Source organism: Euprymna scolopes, chromosome 35, assembly GCF_053919585.1.
Source record: "Euprymna scolopes isolate OS-2025 chromosome 35, ASM5391958v1, whole genome shotgun sequence".
NCBI classification, from domain to species: domain Eukaryota; kingdom Metazoa; phylum Mollusca; class Cephalopoda; order Sepiida; family Sepiolidae; genus Euprymna; species Euprymna scolopes.
The window spans coordinates 34,022,214-34,041,866 of NC_136516.1; the positions used below are offsets into that span (position 1 = coordinate 34,022,214).

The following is a 19,653-nucleotide window of genomic DNA, read 5'->3' on the forward strand; positions in this document are numbered from 1 at the left end:
AAAGGAAGAGCAATGAGACAGATTGTTTGATAGTTTCCAGGTCATCAGCTGGAAGTGACTGAGAGGGCAAGTCATTTCTGCTCATAAGTCACTCTAAAACAAAAGTCAGACGTTTAGGATTTCCGGTCATAAGTCATATTTAGGAATCAGCTTAAAAGAGATTTAGCAGATGATAACATGAATTAAATTCAATCAAACAAGAATGATGACAAATGGTCTCAGGTCTTAGTTGATATTTTTTTTTTTTTACACAGGCATTACCACATTATCAAGGCCAAGAGGCCACTCAAGGATAAGGGTTAAAGAGTGTACAGTAGAAATTGGGCAATATAGTAATCATTAGTAATGAAAATTCGGTACATTTGATAACTTATATGGAACGGCTCATCAAGAACTTATTTACGCTAGACTTGAACACAACCATATTGTAGTCAGCCGGAAAGCAGGAAAACGGAAGACAATACAAAGATATACAAGAACGTAAGATGTGGATGCTAGTGTTTGGAGTCTTTTTCTACGATGGTGTCATACACACACCCAAAGCACAAATGACATATACAATGTATTGAGTTTGTATTGTTTTGTTCTTGTATGCATGCACTAAGATTAGTGAGGGAACGATTTCAATATTTTTCCTCGATTCTGATAAATAACCAATTCTGTACTAAATTCTCAATTCAGTTTCTTTATAAATCTCTAAATGTTTAATAGAGTTGTTATTTATTCCTGATTACCATAAAACCACATGTTAAATGTGCAGATATTTTCTCAAATGTAAAAATACACTTGGTGGAAGTGATCTCTAGATTTTAAAATCAATAAATATTTATTATTTTATCAGTAATACCAGCAGTGGAAGATTTTGCTTTAATCAAATAAAAAAGAAAATTGAAAAAAATTTTTTAAAGTTTTTAACATCAGAAAATAGGCACAAATTTCTGTCATTCCGATACCGATTTCAATATCCGCTAAAGTTTTGATTTTTCCAATTAATTGTCCCCACACTAAGATACGATTTTTTTTAAGATAACAATACATTGGGTCTATATTTATGCCCTAAAATACAATGATTTTTTGAGATAGGGCTTCAAAAATCTCATGATGCCAAATAATTAAATGAAAACCCCCACCCCTTATATAAAATGAGAAAATAAAAGAAAAAGTGTGTCATAGGCTAGGCTATGCCGTTTCATCCCTCTCTCCCTGCCTCCTCTTTGTTAGCCATGATTACAATTTTATTCTTTTTTTTTTTTTTTTTTTTATTCATCCTTTATGTTACATTAAGACTTAGTAAGATGTAATACTAAGCATTTAATAAGTTCATGCAACGTTTTTAATTGTGTATAACCATGTCCCTTTTTAGCAACTCTAGCGTGTGTGATAGCCTTGCTTCTCTTCCTCCCTCCATGCATCCCATATGCTAGTACTCACTTAGGCAGCGAGTACAACTTTATTTTGTTACTGTTTTTATCAACATTTATTATATATCAATTTCTGTTATTAATGTAGTATTTATCTTGGCGATTGTTGAGTGTAATTTGAGCATAATTTGAACTTGTTTGGGGTAAATTTATGAATGGAGTAATTGTTTTAATTCAAATGGGAATAATTATTTCAAGATATGATTTTTTCAAGATAATTTTGCAGTCATGGAACAAATCAAATTTGTATCTCAAGATATTGTAAATCAGTGCACGGCGGCAACTGTCAAAATAAGAGATAATGAAATGACCAGAATTAGAGATGAAGACAAACAGAAAATCACAACACACGAGTGTTCGTCTTACGTTGCTGTATTCTTCGCTTTCTAGAACTCTAAATTAAAGACTTTGTAGGAATGCATGTTTTAACAAACACTTAAGTGAGGCGAACACAATTTGAAAAAAGAACAAACCCTTTGGCCTCGGTGATTGACAGGTAAACACGGCACCACAAGCTTCCGCTATGACACTTGACTTCCTTTCTTTTTCTCACCAAGCGGTGTAAAGACTTTTGCCGTCCAATCTTATAGCATGTCCACACTTTCAACAATGACTTACATTGACAAAAATATGTTTACTGTTCAAACATTCAAATTCTTTTCATCTGTTAAAATCTGAATTGTAAATATGTAAACTTGGTCTCGATTTAAAAAAAAAAAAAAAAAAAACTTCACTGGAACTTATATCAATTTTTTAAAATTTTGTATTTTAACTTTTTAAACACTTTTCTAATTCTTTTACTTCATTTTCATATCGCTTAACCATATATACACATATATATATATAAAAAATGAATTCATTTTTCCTCCCCCTATGATTTTGACCGTAATAGGATTAGAAATCAAGACATTTAATACAAACGTTAGATCCACAAACTGCAGTACAATATCTGAGATGTATTATAGGCTTATTACATCTCCACTTCCTCAATAATCGTAGATTCCTATATTTTTTCTGCTGAGAGTTCACTGCCAAAATCGGTTAAAATCATTGAAGTAGTAAAATCTTTTCTCTCTAATGAATTCCTCCTTCCCCCGTCACCACTTACACCGTTGCGGGATTGTTCACAAGGGACAGTCACGAACGAACACCGGTTTGGGTTTTCTTTACTGCATAGTTGCTTAACAAACTGGAATGGAATTTTAACGTTTTAGCCTTTTCATTCTATGCTTTCTACTGGGTGAAATGCACCATGGACTTAATCGAAGGGTTATTCATGCCATTTTTTCCCCCCCCCCCCCCCCCGCTTTATTTCGTTTAGTAGTTGATTAAAAAACTGGAATGGAATTTTAATGTTCTTTTGTTTTTCTGATTTCTTTCTTAAAAGAACTTTTACGTTTGTTCGCAGTTTTTTTGGGGGGTGGGGTGGGGGGGCCCATTTTTTTTTTTAGAAGTTTAACATTGTTTTTTTTTTTAAATATTTAAATAGGTTTATTACTTCGCTTATTCTTTACCCCCACCCCACCAAACAACTGGACACCCCTGCTAGTTATATATATTTCTGTATCCCTTATTTACTGTTTCTATCCTCTCCTTCGTTCTCATCTATCTCCCCCTTTTTCTTATTAGCTCTTCTATAATAATCCCCTTTATTTCATAGTAGCCTTATATATATATATATATATATATACTACCCTTCTGATTCACTCATATATTGTACCTACTTTTAATTACTTTTTACCCAAATCCTATGCTTTCATTCTCATTTCATATCTATGTTATTAAATCAGTTTTTTTATATTTGCATTTTGTATAATTCTGGCCTTTCTCTTCTGGTGAGAAGCATTTAGTTTCGAAATGTCATGGCCCAAAGAGTTTTTTTTTATTTCCCCTTTACTTTCTTTATTGTTCTGATATAAACTTTTCTTCCTCATCTCCCAGACTCTTACAAACCAACCCATCATTTCTAGTACACATTTCCAACATCCCAGACACTAACTTGTGACTTGAAAGAAAAGAAAAAAAAAAAAAAATTAATGCTACCAAAAGCCAGATGAGATCAATGAAAACATGCTTTCTTTGGAGATAACAATCCACCCAATAAGTATCACTGTGACAAATATTGGGTTAAGTATTTTATTTATTACAATAGAAAAATGCAAGCATGAAAAATATGGTTAAACTTAAACATGGAAAAGTAAGCTACCAGTTAAAACTAGAAAAGAAAAGGACAAGATATTCTAGTACATATAAATTTATAACTTAAAATATTACAGCATTAAGAATTGATTATATGATGTTATAAATTGAATTAAAAAAATCTTAATGCTGCAATACTGTCATGGAAAATTGGACCTTTTTTGTTGATTAATGCTGGGTGTTGCCCAAGTTGCTGATGCATTTCATCCATTTGTTGACTTTTTTTTTTAACATGGTAGTTACCACTTATGAAGGCCCGGAAGCCACTCGGTTATTGCATGTACAGTAATCAATGGGATAGTATCGTAGTATTGGAGATTTGATAAAGTGTCTTACTAAAGGGGGCGGTTCATCAGGAATTTGTTTATGTTGGACTTGAAGACATCCAAGTTGTAGTCAGGTGGGAAACAGACAAACGGAAGAGAGTGCCACAGGCGTGCACTTCCAAGTTACAAACCACCAGTCAGAATGACCTTATTTTGGTGCAACTTCAGCATTCGAGAAACAGATTATTATTGTGTATATATATATATATATATATATATATATATATATATATAAAAAAAAAAAAACTTTGTAATTGTATTTTTGGTTGTTCCATTTGTGAGGCACCCATTAACAATTTTTTTTGTCTTTCCAATCTCTCTCAAGTGGTTGGAAATTGTTGCATACATTACATCTAATTCAGAAGCAAGTTCTTGAACAGTTGTACATGGATTTGCTTCGACTAAGGGTCCTAATTGATTGTTGTCAACATCCAATGGCCGACCACTATACTCATCATCTGTAAGACTTGTCGCCGCCACAAAATTTCTTAATACACCATTGTGCCGTGCGTTTAGTGGTCGTTCCTGGGTCAAACACTTGATATCACAAGCTAATTCAGCCTAGCTTGAATTGAAATAAGAAAATTGTGTGAATTTGTTTTCATTTTGTAATCAACGTCCTGAAAAAGAGACAATTGTTTTAAAACAATTAGAGCAAAAACGCTCTTTAAAATGATATAAACTCAAGGTACTATAGCAAAAACCTTATTGAAATCAAAATTTAAAATTCCACAAAAACCTTCTTGTCAATCTAATAGTTTTAATTTTTAAAAAATGATTTGTTTAAATTCATATTTCATGTTTTGCAACATTTGATTGTCTTCTGATAAAACGTAATTTTACATATTTTTATTGAATAAAGTTAAGCTTAACTATAAAATCAAATTGTGATACTTTCCTTTTTTAAATCTAACTCATAAATATATAATGAATGTATTTTAGTCTTTAAAAATCCATAAAACAATGAAATGTTTCACATAAACAATTTTCAGTTTTTAAAAAATTAAAACGAAATGAATTTCAGTACAAATCAATGTTCATTATTTTTCTCCTGATGCAACTTTTAAGTTTCTAATGCTTTTTGTAAAAATGTGATTCATTATAGACAGTGACTGTTTGACAGATCATGCTTGCTAGAACCTCATTGATGAGGTTATTTTTCAGCTCCAAGGCCTTAATGACATTATGAAGGTCATGGGTAGGGCCACTCCTAATAACAGTGAGTAAATAATGCTAACAGCTTTTTGGAGGGGAGCTTTGGCCATGAAGGCAACGTTTTAACAGTGAATGTGTTCAAAAGAAAAAAGATAAGGCAACAAAAATTTTTTTTTCACGATCACATTTATTACAGAAGGGTTTTAATTCTACGCAATTGAACTCGCATTTGAAGCGATACGAGGCCACAAATCTGCACACTCTTTCGCTACAGGTCCTGTGATCGCCGATCCTGAAAGAAAACAAAGTTACGATTAAATTCCAATCAATACAAACACTATCAATAATAATAATACGAGATGCCTGTTAACAAGTTTCAGAACCAAGCACATGAAATTTGGAAGAAATTATCCTCACAGACAAGAGGATTCATACTCCTGTAAAAACAACCTTCAGTCCATTCAGATTAGTTACAAAAAAGTTTGTGCATACTGCCTTTACACATGGACAGAAAATTGATTTTTAAACTTACAACTGAATTTTACAACATTTTATTCACTATGCCACGGGACTGTTTGAATGTCCGTGCAGACCCCCCCCCCCCCAGTTTGACATGATACACAAGAAATATGTATGAATGAAATTACTTGTATACCAAATAAAAATACCTAATGAATGCGGAGCGATCACATAACACATTTTCAAAAAGCGATAATGTATAGAAATGGTTAGTTCACCACAACAGCAGAGTTCATAAGAATTGGCCAGCATTTATGCTTGGGAGTATGGCATCATTTATACTTGACATATTACAATCCGATTTTTCTGTCAGAACTTAATGAATTCAAGAACTGATATTTTTTAGTTCCCTTCTGATTAAACTGAAGGTATTTCTCTCCCACCGTGAGAAATACGACACTAGGGTTGCAAAGTGGGATTGAAAAGTCAGTGCACTTAAACAAAAACAAAAAAAAAACACTCGCATGCCTCTGCCGATCAGCAATAAACCAACCCCTTCTCAAGAGAAGGCAAAGCCTGGCAGGATGGACCTCCTCGACATGCAAAGAGCTAGTATTAAACTGCAATCAACGGGAAGAGACTACAGGAATGATTTAATCTCTTAATTTTGGGGCTCCAGAAAACAAGTACACTACTCTCATTCATTGATATAATTTTAGAGCGGATAAATATGGTTGACATGGGCTTACAAAATCTAATTCCAGCAAGAAATCATTGTTCCATATCCTATGCACTTGTCGATGGCTAACTACAGATTAGAATTATTAACATCAGAAGAAATTACCTTTCATTTCTCCTTTGTTGTTAACTATAACACCCGCGTTGTCCTCAAAATATATGAAGACACCATCCTTCCTTCGGAATGGTTTCCGCTGTCGGATAACAACGGCTGGCATTACTGGAAAAGAGTTAAAGAAAAAGAAAAAAAAATTAAATGGAGAGAAAAAAAGGCTTAATTGTAGATGGAAAACACAAAATGGCAATTCAGATGGAAGTTTATTTTAAAAACTATAAATGCACAACTAAATAATGTCTGCATTAAAATCTGAAAAACCATTTCAATCATGCAATTGAACAGATGTTAAGATTTTTTTATTTTTAAGGAAAAAATTGTTTTGATTTCAATAGTGACAATTTGGCTATCAGGATTTTGTATTCAAAGTAGAACGCTTTAATTGCTATAAAGTAAAATTTTCTTTAGTTCATTCTGTGTGCGTACAAAGATTTTTCTGTATTTTTTAAAAGTGTAATTCTAAATAAGCACAATAAATAAATAAATGAAACACTTTCATGCACCATATCCAAGTAAATTAACCATTTAACAAAGTTTACTAGGATGCATAACAAAAATACAAATGAAAGAATTAGCTTGACTTTTTAAGGTTGTGTAACCCCCCACCATGCATTATTTCAGTGATTCTAATCTATACCTAAATATACTCGACTATCAATTGCAAATACCCACTGTCGAACAAACCAATTGTAAAATAAAAAACATAATTCTTAAGTAGAGAGAGATGATGATAAAAAAAACAGGAGCAACAGATATTTATACATCAAACCAATCCACTTTGTTGTGTAAGTATGGGCAAGTCATTTACCAAGAATAATAAAAAATCCATACCTTTTTTCCTTAATTCTGGTTTTCCTTTCTTTACTGTAGCAACCAACATGTCCCCACATCCAGCTGCGGGAAGCCTGTTCAGACGACCCTTAATACCACTGACGGCAATTACATAGAGATTTTTGGCTCCTTAAAAAAAAAAAAAAAAAAAAAGTTAATGTTTTGTTAATTTTTTTTTTAAATCTCAGAAACGGAATTATGGAAATTCTTATTAAAAAAATCAGTTCACATTATAAAAAATTACAAAGAGACGATTAGCAGATCTTAATGAAAGTTTTTAAATTAAAAATTCTTTTCTTTAATGTAACTTATAATTTTATTATTGTATTGATCTATGACCTTTTCTATTGATTACTATATTGTCCTTTTGACTAAGCTACACTCTTTAACCCTTATCCTTGAGTGGCCAATCGGCCTTGATAAGCCTATGTAAAAAAAAAAAAAAAAAAAAAAAAAAAAAGAGAAAAGACCTTGTCTGTGTGTAGAAAACGGTTATCAAACTCAATTTTTGGTTTACAGACTTGAAACTCAATATATAGGTGATTCGGACCTGTTGAACAAATTTGATTTGGTTTTTAGTCTGTAAAAATAGCTGCAAAGTGGCTGAAATTGGGGGGTGGCAGGCGTAAGTTGACTAAACATGTTATTTCTACACATGCGCAAATATACATTTATATCTTGAACAACATTTTTTTAAGTTTTTGTATACATATGGATTTAGCCCAGATAATAACTAATAATGCTGTTTTGGTTTTGATTCTAGCTGATGGTACCCAAGTCATTTTTCAAGATTGAAATCACTACTATATATTAGATACAATACAACAGAATTGACTTTAAAAACAAATGAAATCTGCATAAATTAAAAATATATTTAAGCATATTTATAACAGAACAGTGGCCTGTTAATTCCTTTATAAACTCAGATATTCAAATAATGCAAAATTTGATTTTTTTTAGTGTGGAGAATACTTTTAGTGTAGGATTTCTCGCAATGCCTCACAAATAAAAGGGATGGCAATAAACACATTTACCTAATAAAAAGTAATGCATACGAGAATAGGGTTTCCAAACAAAACTAAAGTTCGATATAGCTGATATTTTTTGTGTTTTTAAATGCAGATAAAATACAGTTCCCCTCCCTGGTGTATTGGAAATAATTGCCTCCAGTTTAGAAAGATTTCTCAAAAAAAAAAACAGATTGCACTTTGTATCTCAACATAATGAGTTGTCAGTAAACGTTACTATAGGTAATTTTTTTTTTTTTTTTTTTTTTTTACATGAAATACAGTTGAGAAATTATGTTGGTTTAATCTCATTTGTGATCTATCTGCACTTTTTTTTTTTTTTTTTTTTTTTTTTTACATATAAACATGTTAAGCTACTTTAAACTAATAATCAGTCAAATTTTGTTTTATTTAAGTACGATACAGAACTTAAAAGGACAATGATATAAAATTAAAAGTACAGCATTTATCAAAGTTTCGTGTTCAATAGAGTGAAATTGATCACTAATGATTATTTTGTAGCAACTTTGTTTTGCCCAGACCTTGATTCTTTTAATCCGACATCTTTATAGAAAAATCAAATTTATCGTTTCTTTTGCTCTTCACTATGGTGAATAGCAACAAATATAGGTTCTCATTAATAAAACATTGATTTCTAGTCAGATCATTCTAGAGCTCTAGTGTGATATTCTTGAAACGAAAAGGTCATCTAGGGTATAACTGGGAAATCTAGCCCCCCTCCCCCGAATTAAGTGACCAGAGTGAAGTTGGCCACCATGCATTTTTACATATTTGTCACATCTAGCAGACGAGTGATGTATAACTTCAGAGATACAAAAAGATTCCTATCTTCAATCAAAATTCCCGCCTAAGCAGTTTTGAAATATTCCAAATGTGACTGTACCTAAAGATTGTATTAGTTTTGTTTCACGTCATGATCAGAGTTGGTTGATATACAACGTGTTATTGCAAACAAATATATGAGTAAAGTCCTCGAACTTTGCTGAAAACATTAATTTTCATCTTTACAGCAATTTTAAAACAATATAAGTGACTGCTCCAACAAAATTATTTTTTTCAAGCTACATCAATTAGTAGCTCATAAAACTTGGTACATTTTAGTATTATAAGAATCATTATCATCTTTATTTGACCGAATGTCGCGAAATACCCCGACCAAATTTTCCCCCTTCATGCACCAACCAAAGTGGCACATTTTACCTTGTTCTACCCTAGATTACTCAAATGCCGGATTGCTCACAAACATAACATGCGTTGTCCGAATGAAATGAAACTTCGGTCATAACTAGTTTATTATATTCAAAACATCACATCAAAACACTAGGGTCTTTGGCCTTTTTTCTCAGTTCTACATGGGCCTCCATTTAGCTTTTGTTTTTTTTGTGGGGTCACCCTGTATGTATGTATAATTATATATTTTTTAAAGCAAATCTGAAACACGGGTAGGTAAACCAAAATTGCTTTTCAACCAATATTAACATTTACTCAATTGACAAACTTCTGCATTTATGAACCTGCAATTTCCACAAAATTACTCGGGTGTGCCCAGCAGATGACAAGTCGTTTTCTGGATATTAAGACATTTTCCAATGTATACTTGATTTCAGTGGTTGTCACCATTCTTAACATTGTAACAATTTGTGTTCTTTGTAATAAGGTTTGCCTGGCCGTTTCCAGTTAATAATCATCTGCTGGGCATACTCAAATAACTTTGTGGAAATTGCGGGTTCAGAAATACAAAGTATTGACAAACCTAACATGGTGAAACATCATCAAAAACTCAATAGAAATTTGCTATTATTAGAGAATCAGAATCTATGGCATTTAAAATCTATCACCCATGCAAGGTGTAATAGGAATGTTTATTTAAATGCAATTATACAATAATATTGAAAAGAAATAATTTCTGGGTAGATTATCTGCAATATTTTCACTAGAAAAAGATTAAATATTTATTAAACACAGGAGATAAGCAAATCTACATATTTTAATATTAACATGTGCAACTATGAAATTTTTTTTTACATTCACACTAATTTCTAAATTGGGGGAGAAAAAAAAAAAAAAAAAAAGACAGACCAAAAGTTTTGTTACCTGTATTGTCTGCACAGTTGATTACTGCACCGACAGGAAGACCCAAGGAGATCTTAAATTTACCTCCGGCTGTACCACCACGACCTGAAAGAGGAAGGGACAATCATTATTTTAAACACATGTACAATGCAATAAGACAGCTTTATTTTAGATAATGCGTTTTTGTTGATTTAATTGATACTTAAAATCACTTAAAGACTTAACATCCAAAATTTGAAATTTTGCTTGAACTTTTCTTTCCATTTTTATGACGGTGTAAATAATAAAAGTTGCAGACGAAGGTAGAGAATGCATTTTGTTTGCGAATAAACAGTATAAGAATCGCTTCCACCATATAACCAATTTCTAAAAAATGTCAGAGTACAATTTTGATACTCCTTGGGCGTTGAATTCCATGGCGATCAGCAGAAAAATTTAATGGGTAAATGTTTACTTTAACTACAACAGGACACCGACCAATAAAATTTGTTTTTCAAACCCGTTGCAAATTTACCGTTTGTATGAACCCTCGCACTATTTTGTGCCAAAACTCACCATCGTTTATGCTATTCTTACATGATGCGTTCGCACATGGATGCACGCGTAGTAAGGTGACTTGTCACATCGCAGAGGAATTTTTTTTAGCAGACATTTAAAATAAAGTTTTCAAAAACAAAATGTGGTTCATTTTTCAGTGTTACATAATTTTCAATGTTTTTTTAATTGATCTAAAAAAAAGTTTTCACGAGTGGTCTACAAAAGCATTTTTATTTTTTGTTTTTCATTTTTTTTGGAGGGGTGTTTTTCAATTATAAAAATTGTACAATATTAAACAGGTGCTTTTGCAGTTTAATTTACCGTTTTTCCATAAGTAACACACTAACATACACTGAGTAGAAGAACTGTTTAATTTTTCACAAAAAATTCTGTTTACATTGGGGGATAGGGCAGCAGAGGGGCTGAGGCGGGTGGTGTCTTCATATGAAAATTATTTTATTTTTTTTTGCACCGGAAACGGTTTTTAGATTCGGGTACTCATACACTTATTGATCCGTGCTTCTTCTGCTCAGTGTATGTCGCTGTATTACTTATGGAAAAACGGTAAATTAAACTGCAGAAGCACCTGTACAATTGGGGGAAGAAAAAAAAAAAAAAAAAAAAAAAAAGAACCCTCCAAAAATAAAAATGCTCTTGTAGACCACTCATGAATTTTTTTTTTTAGATCAATTAAAAAAAACATCAAAGATTATGTAACACATAAAAATGAACCACATTTTGTTTTTGAAAACTTTCTTATTTTAAATGTCTGCTAAAAAATTCTTCTGCGATGTGACAAGTCACCTTACTACGCGTGTGTCCATGCGCGAACGCATAGCAGTGAGGTGGTACAAAATAGTGCGAGAGTTCAGGGGTTAATACCTTGCAAACGGTAAATTTACAACAGGTTTGAAGATCAGATTTGTTGTCAGCGACCCGAAAACCTAAAAACAAATTTTATCGGTCGGTGTTCTTTACACATTAAATTTTTCTGCTGGTCTCCATGGAACACCACAATTTTTCCTTTAAACACCTTTCCAACATCTCCAGTTTATTGTTCTGCTATCGTGACCAACAATATGGTGAAAGGCAATATTTCACTTTGGAGATGTCACAAATCGCAGGTAGATTTTCCAGGAAACCAGCGATTCCGTTAGAAAAAAAAAAAAAAAAAAAAAAAAAAGTCAAGAAATAAACCCATTTTAAAAGTTTTGTGTAAAAACCGATCGATTTAGAAGGGGAGGGGGTCTCATTCAATAATTGCCCACCCCACTAAAAGGAGCTTGTTAAGCTATCGGCAACAGATCGATTTTTTAAATATATCGTTAAAAAACAAAACTAAAGCATTATGCACTTAATTATCATGTCGAAAATAGTAATATATCTAAAAATTACGAAAATTAGAGTAGAACTGCTAATGTGTTTTTAGTATAAAAACAAATGCATCGTTATAGACAAATATTACAACCACAACTATTCCCCCACTATCCAACAATGATGAGCTTGTTTGCTCAGCAACCGAGAAGGCTAACCTGCTTGCCAGTCGGTTTGTCTCCAACCCCACACTGGACCCTGCTAACCACCCTCTCCCTGACTTTCCTTGCGGACAGACGCCACACTAGACAATCTGAAAATCACCCCTTCTCAGGTGCATGCTATCATAAAAAATCTTGACACTTCAAAAGCATGTGGACTTGATCTCATCCTGGCTGTGCTATTAAAAAATGCTCTGCCGAAGTAGCTCCAGTTCTCTCCAAACTTTACAACAAGTGCCTTAATGAATCTTGCTTTCCTGCCTGCTGGAAAACTGCTTCTGTGGCACTAGTTTTCAAGAATTCTGGCGAAAGAACAGACCCATTAGCCTCCTCCCACTTTTTGCCAAAATATTTGAGACCTTAATTAACCAGGCTCTGGTCCATCACCTTACAGATACTAAACATCTGATAGAAAAACAATATGAATTTAGGCAGGTCTATTCCACAGCAGACATCCTAACTATAATCTCTAAACGTATATACCATTCACTGGACAAAGCAGGGGAGGGTAGAGCGGTAGCTATAGAAATATCTAAGGCTTTTGACAGGGTATGGCATGAAGGTCTTCTCAGGAAAATCAGATCATACGGTATCACTGGAAAAACACTTAACATAATTAAATCCTTCTTAGATAAGAGAAAAATCCAGGTTGTCCTCGATGGTCGTACATCTAAACAATACGATATAAATGCGGGAGTGCCTCAGGGGTCTATCCTTAGACCTCTATTATACCTAATATTCATTAATGACCTTCCTGACAAAATTGTTTGTAAGAGGTGTATATATGCTGATGACACTACACTATATAACAGACACGGCAGGAAAACAAATGAACACATATCTAAAGAAATGGCAGAAACACTAGAGGATGACCACCGATCTATAGTGGAATGGGGACAAAAATGGATAGTCACATTCAATGCTGACAAGACTAAACTTGTTTCCTTCAATAATTACAACAAACCTTCTCTACCACCAATAGCAATGGCCAAAGACTATCTGAAAGTACATCTTTTAAACTACTTGGCCTAACGTTCATAGGAAACATGAGTTGGAACAATTACATTGAAGTATTGCCATGACCGCTGCGAAGAAGTAGGTTCTCTCTACTGTGCTAGAAAGCTACTAATGCCCGAAAGTATCCTGTACCTCTATAAGGCCACCATTCGCCCATGTATGGAGTATTGTCATATTTGGGCTGGTGCATCTGCTACTAGTCTCTCGCTCCTGGATAAGGTCCAAAAGAAAGTCGCCAACCTAATAGGTCCTGAACTGTCATCTAAGCTTCAGCCACTGTCCCATCGACTAAATGTTGCATCCCTCTACCTGTTTTATAAGTACCTTAACGGTGAATGCTCTGACGAACTGCAAGCACTTGAACCACCCCGACAAGCAGCTAAATCCCACCCTTTCACAGTAGAGATCCCTAGATGCAAGAGAGCCTTTTACTCCAATAGTTTCTTCCCCAGAACCGCTAGACTTTGGAACTTCCTTCCGGAACTCTGCTCCCCCAACTGTACTGACACGCGGAAGTTTAAGTGTAACGTGAACCGACATCTTGCTGCCCAACTCCCTATGTCCCTGATAGTAGCCCCCCCACATCAAAGTGGCGATGTGCCTTGTTTGGGGTGAAAAATGTAATAACAAAAGTAATCTAATATTACTTTCTGAGTTATGCCCCCTGCGTTTAACTTCCTTCTGCATACTTTATAGTGTCTTAAGAAAAATGCGATTTTATCTAATCCGTAAAAATTATGGTCAATGTGCGCTGCTTGTCCAACTGAAGACCTAACTTTAGAATGTTGATTTTTAAGGATATATAGGGGTAATCCGGCCCGCTACGAACGAATATCGCCGGTTTGTTTTACTATACAGATTCGAAAAAGTTGTCATAAAACAAATATATAACAAAAATAACAAATGTTATCAAAGGCAAGATAAGTTACTCTTCTACCTATCCCGAAAAGTTTTTAGTGGTTTTACTCACTTCAAAACAGGTAATCGGTTCAAAAATCAGTGTTTATCGACGAGCTCTGTTAAGTTTTGGTAAATGAGTAAACTAAAAACATACAAAATACTGTTAGAAACTCACTCAATATGTTACCGTGACATAGGCTAACATGTTATTACAATAGAAAAATGCGATTCTGAAAAGTAATATGGTTAAACACGGAAAAGTAAAGGACTAGTTAAAACTGGAAAAGAAAGGATATTCGGGTTTGTATTATTGTACAGATTCGAAAAAGTTGTCAAAAAACAAATATATAATAAATAAATGTTATCAAAGGCAAGATAAGTTACTTTTCTACCAAACTGGATACATTTTTGTTTTTATTCAATGTAACATGTTTATCTAGCTCGAAAAACATGCAGGTTTACCGATGTATTGGAAAATTCAAAATGGCGCCCGACACTCTTTAACATGGTAAGTTTGGGAAAAGGTGTTATAAATAATAAACTAGATAAAATACTATTTGAAAACACCGAATATATGTCAACTTATGTCACGGTAACATAATGAGCGAATTTCTAACGGTATTTTGTCTAGTTTATTATTCATAACATCTTTTCCTGAACTTACCGTGTTAAAGAGTGTCGGCCGCCATTTTGAATTTTCCAATACATCGGTAAACACTGTATGCTTTTCGAGGTGAATAAACATGTTACATTGAATAAAAACACGAAAAATATATCCAGTTAGGTAGAAAAGTAACTTATCTTGCCTTTGATAACATTTATTTGTTATATATTTGTTTTTTTGACAACTTTTTCGAATCTATGTGTACAGCAATACAAACCCGGATATTCTAATAAAAAACAAATTTATAACTTAAATATTGTAGCATTAAGAATTGATTATATGTTGTATATTGAATTTAAATATCTTGTCCCTTTTTCCCAGTTTTAAGACCTAGTTTTTTTTTGTTTTTTTTACATAGGCATCACCACATTATCAAGGCCAAGAGGCCACTCAAGGATAAGGGTTAAAGAGTGTACAGTAGAAATTGGACAATATAGTAATCATTAGTAATGAAAATTTGGTAAGTTTGATAACTTATATGGAACGGCTCATCAAAAACTTGTTTACATTAGACTTGAAGACAACCATATTGTAGTCAGCCGGAAAGCAGGAAAACGGAAGACAATTCCACAGGCATGCAGTTCTAAGAAAGAAGCTTTGTTCATGGAATCTACGTTAAAGGTTTAGGCACAGATAAAGAGTGGGGGGGGGGGAATTATTGATAGTGTTTACAGCTAAACGAGTGTTTCTTGTGAAAGTTTTGCGAGGGGGGACCATAGATTGAAGCTCAGTCGAACACTTTCCATGAAAATAACGATACATCAGAGACAAACTCGCAACATCTCTTCTGTGAGATAGAGGTTGCAAGGAAGAGAAAAGGACATCTCCTACGAGGCTACGAAGTCTATTTTGAACTCTATCAAGGCAGGCCAAGTCCTTTCTAGCAGCTCCTGCCCAGATGTGGAAACAGTATTCCATCCTTGGACGTACCTGGCTCTTATATAGATAGAGAATAGCATCAGCAGTGAGATATCTACCGGATCAATAGAAAGATCCCACCATTTTTCCAGCGGCCTTGGCAACAGATTTGATGTACGTGTTCCATTTAAGATCAGGAGTAATGGTCAAGCCAAGAAGCTTGTCAAAACTTGAGGCCTCCTGAAGACGAGAGCCATTCATTTCAATTGATGCCAGATGTGGATCAGAATGTTGATGATGTAAAGAGAGAAGCTTGGTTTTAGATGCATTAAAAGTAACCAGCCACTCCTTACCCCATTGTACTATGTGCTCAAGATCAGAGGAGAGAGAATTGGAGAGAACTTGGTCGTTTACTGTCTTAGATGTGCTACCATAAATGGTAGTGTCGTCAGCATAGATGTCTACAAATGATGTAAGGATGTGATTTGGAAGATCATTAATGTAAATCAGGAAAAGAGTTGGGCCTAGGATAGACCCCTGAGGGACACCGGCATTAATACTGTGAGCTTCTGATTTTTGCCCCTCAACTACTACTCTTATGAACCTATCAGAAAGAAATGATTTAATAATTGAGAAGACATTTCCAGCAATACCATAGCTAGAGATCTTATGAAGTAAACCTTTATGCCATACCCTATCAAAGGCCTTAGATATGTCGAGCAATTGCCCTAGAAAGGTTGCCTCCGTCGAGGGATTTGTTCTTTACTTTTCCATGTTTAAGCTTAACCATATTACTTTTCATGCTCGCAGTTTTCTATTGTAATCCATGATTTTCCCAGCCTTCCAGTAAATTCACTTGTTCTTTGTTCAATTTCAGTTTTATTTTTTTGCCACCAAAAAACATACGTAATAAATAGGGCTATGACAACAGCCTATTCTTTTCATTGCTTTTACTCGAGTGTGTATCCGTTGACATATGCTTTTATATAGATTGATGTGGCACATGATGTGGTTCTTGGTTGATTAACTGTGTCGGATACTGGAGTCAAAACGATATGGTGTTGTCATAGCCCTAGTAATAACAATGTACGGCACTCGTCTGCTTTCAATACCCTCCCCAATTATTTCCGTTTCATTCTGTTTCACGAGAGAGGTGAATTAATAGCAACGCTAGTCGCTAAAGCGACGTGGTTACTATAGAAACCAGTCATTAAAACGCCGATCACCTTACGTTTTTTTTTGTTTTTTTTTTTACACGATTTTTAACACCAGTAAATTCCAAACTTGTTTTACTGAACGAAAAATAAAATTCTTTTCATAATATAGCTGAGAAGGTATGGTTTGAAATTTGGTCGAAAAATGAGTGAGCGAATAAGCTTTAAAGTAGTTCAAATAACTAAAACTGCCACTTAACCATATATTTTATCTTTTGACCACGTTTTCGAAGGACTTTGGACAGTAAAACATCCCCAAAAACTGATTCGGTCCAAGAAACAAAGTGTCTAGCGTTATGGGAGAACGATAAGAAATTGCGGCCATCTTGTTCAAATCGAAAACGGAGAATTACCTCCCTTTTGAACTGTCTTACAATCGTCTTCTAATTTTTGGATATAATCAATTTAAGGGTTTGTATAACTGTACACAGATTCGAAAAAGTTGTCAAAAAACAAATAAATGTTATCAAAGGCAAGATAAGTTACTTTTCTACCAAATTGAATATATTTTTTGTGTTTTTATTCAATGTAACATGTTTATTTAGCTCGAAAAACATGCAGTGTTTACCGATGTATTGGAAAATTCAAAATGGCGCCTGACTCTTTAACATGGTAAGTTTGGGAAAAGGTATTCTAAATAATAAACTAGACAACATACAATTAAAAAAACACCGAATATATGTCAACTTATGTCATGGTAACATATATTGAGCGAATTTCTAACAGTATTTTGTCTAGTTTATTATTTATAACGCCTTATCCCGAACTTATCGTGTTAAGAGTGTCGGCCGCCATTTTGAATTTTCCAATACATCGGTAAACACTGTATGCTTTTCGAGCTGAATAAACATGTTACATTGAATAAAAACACAAAAAATATATTCAGTTTGGTAGAAAAGTAACTTATCTTGCCTTTGATAACATTTATTTGTTATTTGTTTTTTGACAACTTTTTCGAATCTATGTGTACAGTAATACAAACCCCAATTTAAAAATATACGTTGATATCATTGTTTCCATGCAAAATCCAATTACTGAAATTTTGTCCTGATAGTGTAAAAGCGTCCTTCAGTTATTAATATAAATTTATATCAAGTACACAAATAAATATGCAAATAGACAATGTTGACATCTAAGTTTTTAAATAATTTTGTATTTTAGTAAATAATGATTGAACTTGGCTTTTTATTTCGACTATGCGTTTGTGAGAATATGACCTAATAATTAGGAACCACGTGTAATGAGAAAAAAAAAGAGGCCGTTAATGTTTTGTCAAAAAATGTATAATAGTTAAACTTTTATTTGTTGTATCTGGCACTTATTTGTTGTATCTGGCGTTGCCCGGGTAAATGACTGCGAATAGTATTCACGTTTCGATTTCAATAAATATTCGATTAACCGGAAAAAAAAAAAAAATCAAACGAGAAAACACGTGCGTCGTTGTCTCTTCATTAATAGGGAATTTAAAGACTTGTTTGTTTTTAAAGAAACAAGTACTTGAACAAATTCGAAATAAGCTATAAAAAATAAAATTAAATTACTCTAGATAATATCAATTAATGGCACACTGAAAAGTTCCAGGTTTGGAGTATAACTTTTTCGATTAATGGTCGGAGACGTTTAAGCATTTTACCAAAAATTACTTTATTCAGGAAGAAATAAAAAAGTTAAAAACAATTATTCAACTTTTTAATACGTTAAATTACTTCGAAAGAATCTATGCATTTACATTAAACAATCGTTTTGTATTTAACTTTTATTTACAGAAATCGTAACAACTCAGCAATACCCGTAAATGTCTCCAACTCTTGTCGAAAAAGTGATATATTTTTAAGCACCTGAAGACATCGGCTGAAACGTTGTGAATTAGAATTAAGATGGAACAATACAAATTAATTTAATTTTTTTTCATTTTAGAGGGTGTTCGGGATATCTACAAAAAATATAACAAACTGGGAGCCAAATCCAAGATATTTGTACAAATATATTTGCTTTGCGAAATATATTTTATATAATTCATATTGTAATCTTAAGATAGTATATAATCATACGTTTATGACCAGCGAATGTATTTGAACATAGTCCGCATGCAAACACAAAGCTTAACAATCAAAAACATTTTACAAAAAAAGTTTTTATTTAAACAAATTAGGACAGAAATAGAAATCTAAATACGGAAGACTTCAAAACTAACGTTTTTTTTTATATACATGTAAAAAAATAAATATGATAAACGTAGACGATATTACACCTCATGTCAGTTTATAAATAGACTTTAAATTTTGAAAGTTCAGAAATCATACAAATAAAATATCGACACTTAAAAAACCAAGCATAGGAGAATGTAACAGGAATAAAAATATAAGAAATTAAATGCAATTTAAATGTAGATTGAATAAGATTTTGAAGGAAGAAAAATTAATCCTCACCTCGCTTCGACATCTTGAACAGGAAAAGGAAAGAGAATTACGCGCATGCGTAGTTCAAAATAAAAGTGGGTATCGTTCACAACGAGATTTACTCCGTGATTTGTTCTACGTTAAAAATAAAATTCTATTATTTATGAAAATGAATGACATCATT

At 33.2% G+C, this 19,653-nt stretch overlaps 1 protein-coding gene across 1 annotated transcript; it reads right to left on the reverse strand.

The window, feature by feature from the left end:
• Positions 1-5,268: 5,268 nt before the first annotated feature.
• On the reverse strand, positions 5,269-19,571 carry LOC145259803 (large ribosomal subunit protein uL14). The gene is made up of 5 exons (XM_080117589.1): positions 19,500-19,571; positions 10,367-10,450; positions 7,245-7,373; positions 6,405-6,518; positions 5,269-5,393 (listed from the first exon to the last, which is right to left on the reverse strand). The coding sequence occupies exons 1-5, from the start codon at positions 19,510-19,512 to the stop codon at positions 5,311-5,313; spliced, it is 423 nt and encodes a 140-aa protein (XP_079973715.1). The 5' UTR covers positions 19,513-19,571; the 3' UTR covers positions 5,269-5,310.
• Between the last annotated feature and the right edge of the window lie 82 nt (positions 19,572-19,653).

Excerpts from the sequence above, each read along its gene's own strand:
- LOC145259803 (XM_080117589.1), bottom strand. Across the intron at positions 6,519-7,244 it reads ACCAGAATTAAGGAAAAAAG|TAATGCCAGCCGTTGTTATC; the intron begins GTATGGATTTTT and ends ACTCTTTTCCAG. Across the intron at positions 5,394-6,404 it reads CAACAAAGGAGAAATGAAAG|GATCGGCGATCACAGGACCT; the intron begins GTAATTTCTTCT and ends GTTTTCTTTCAG.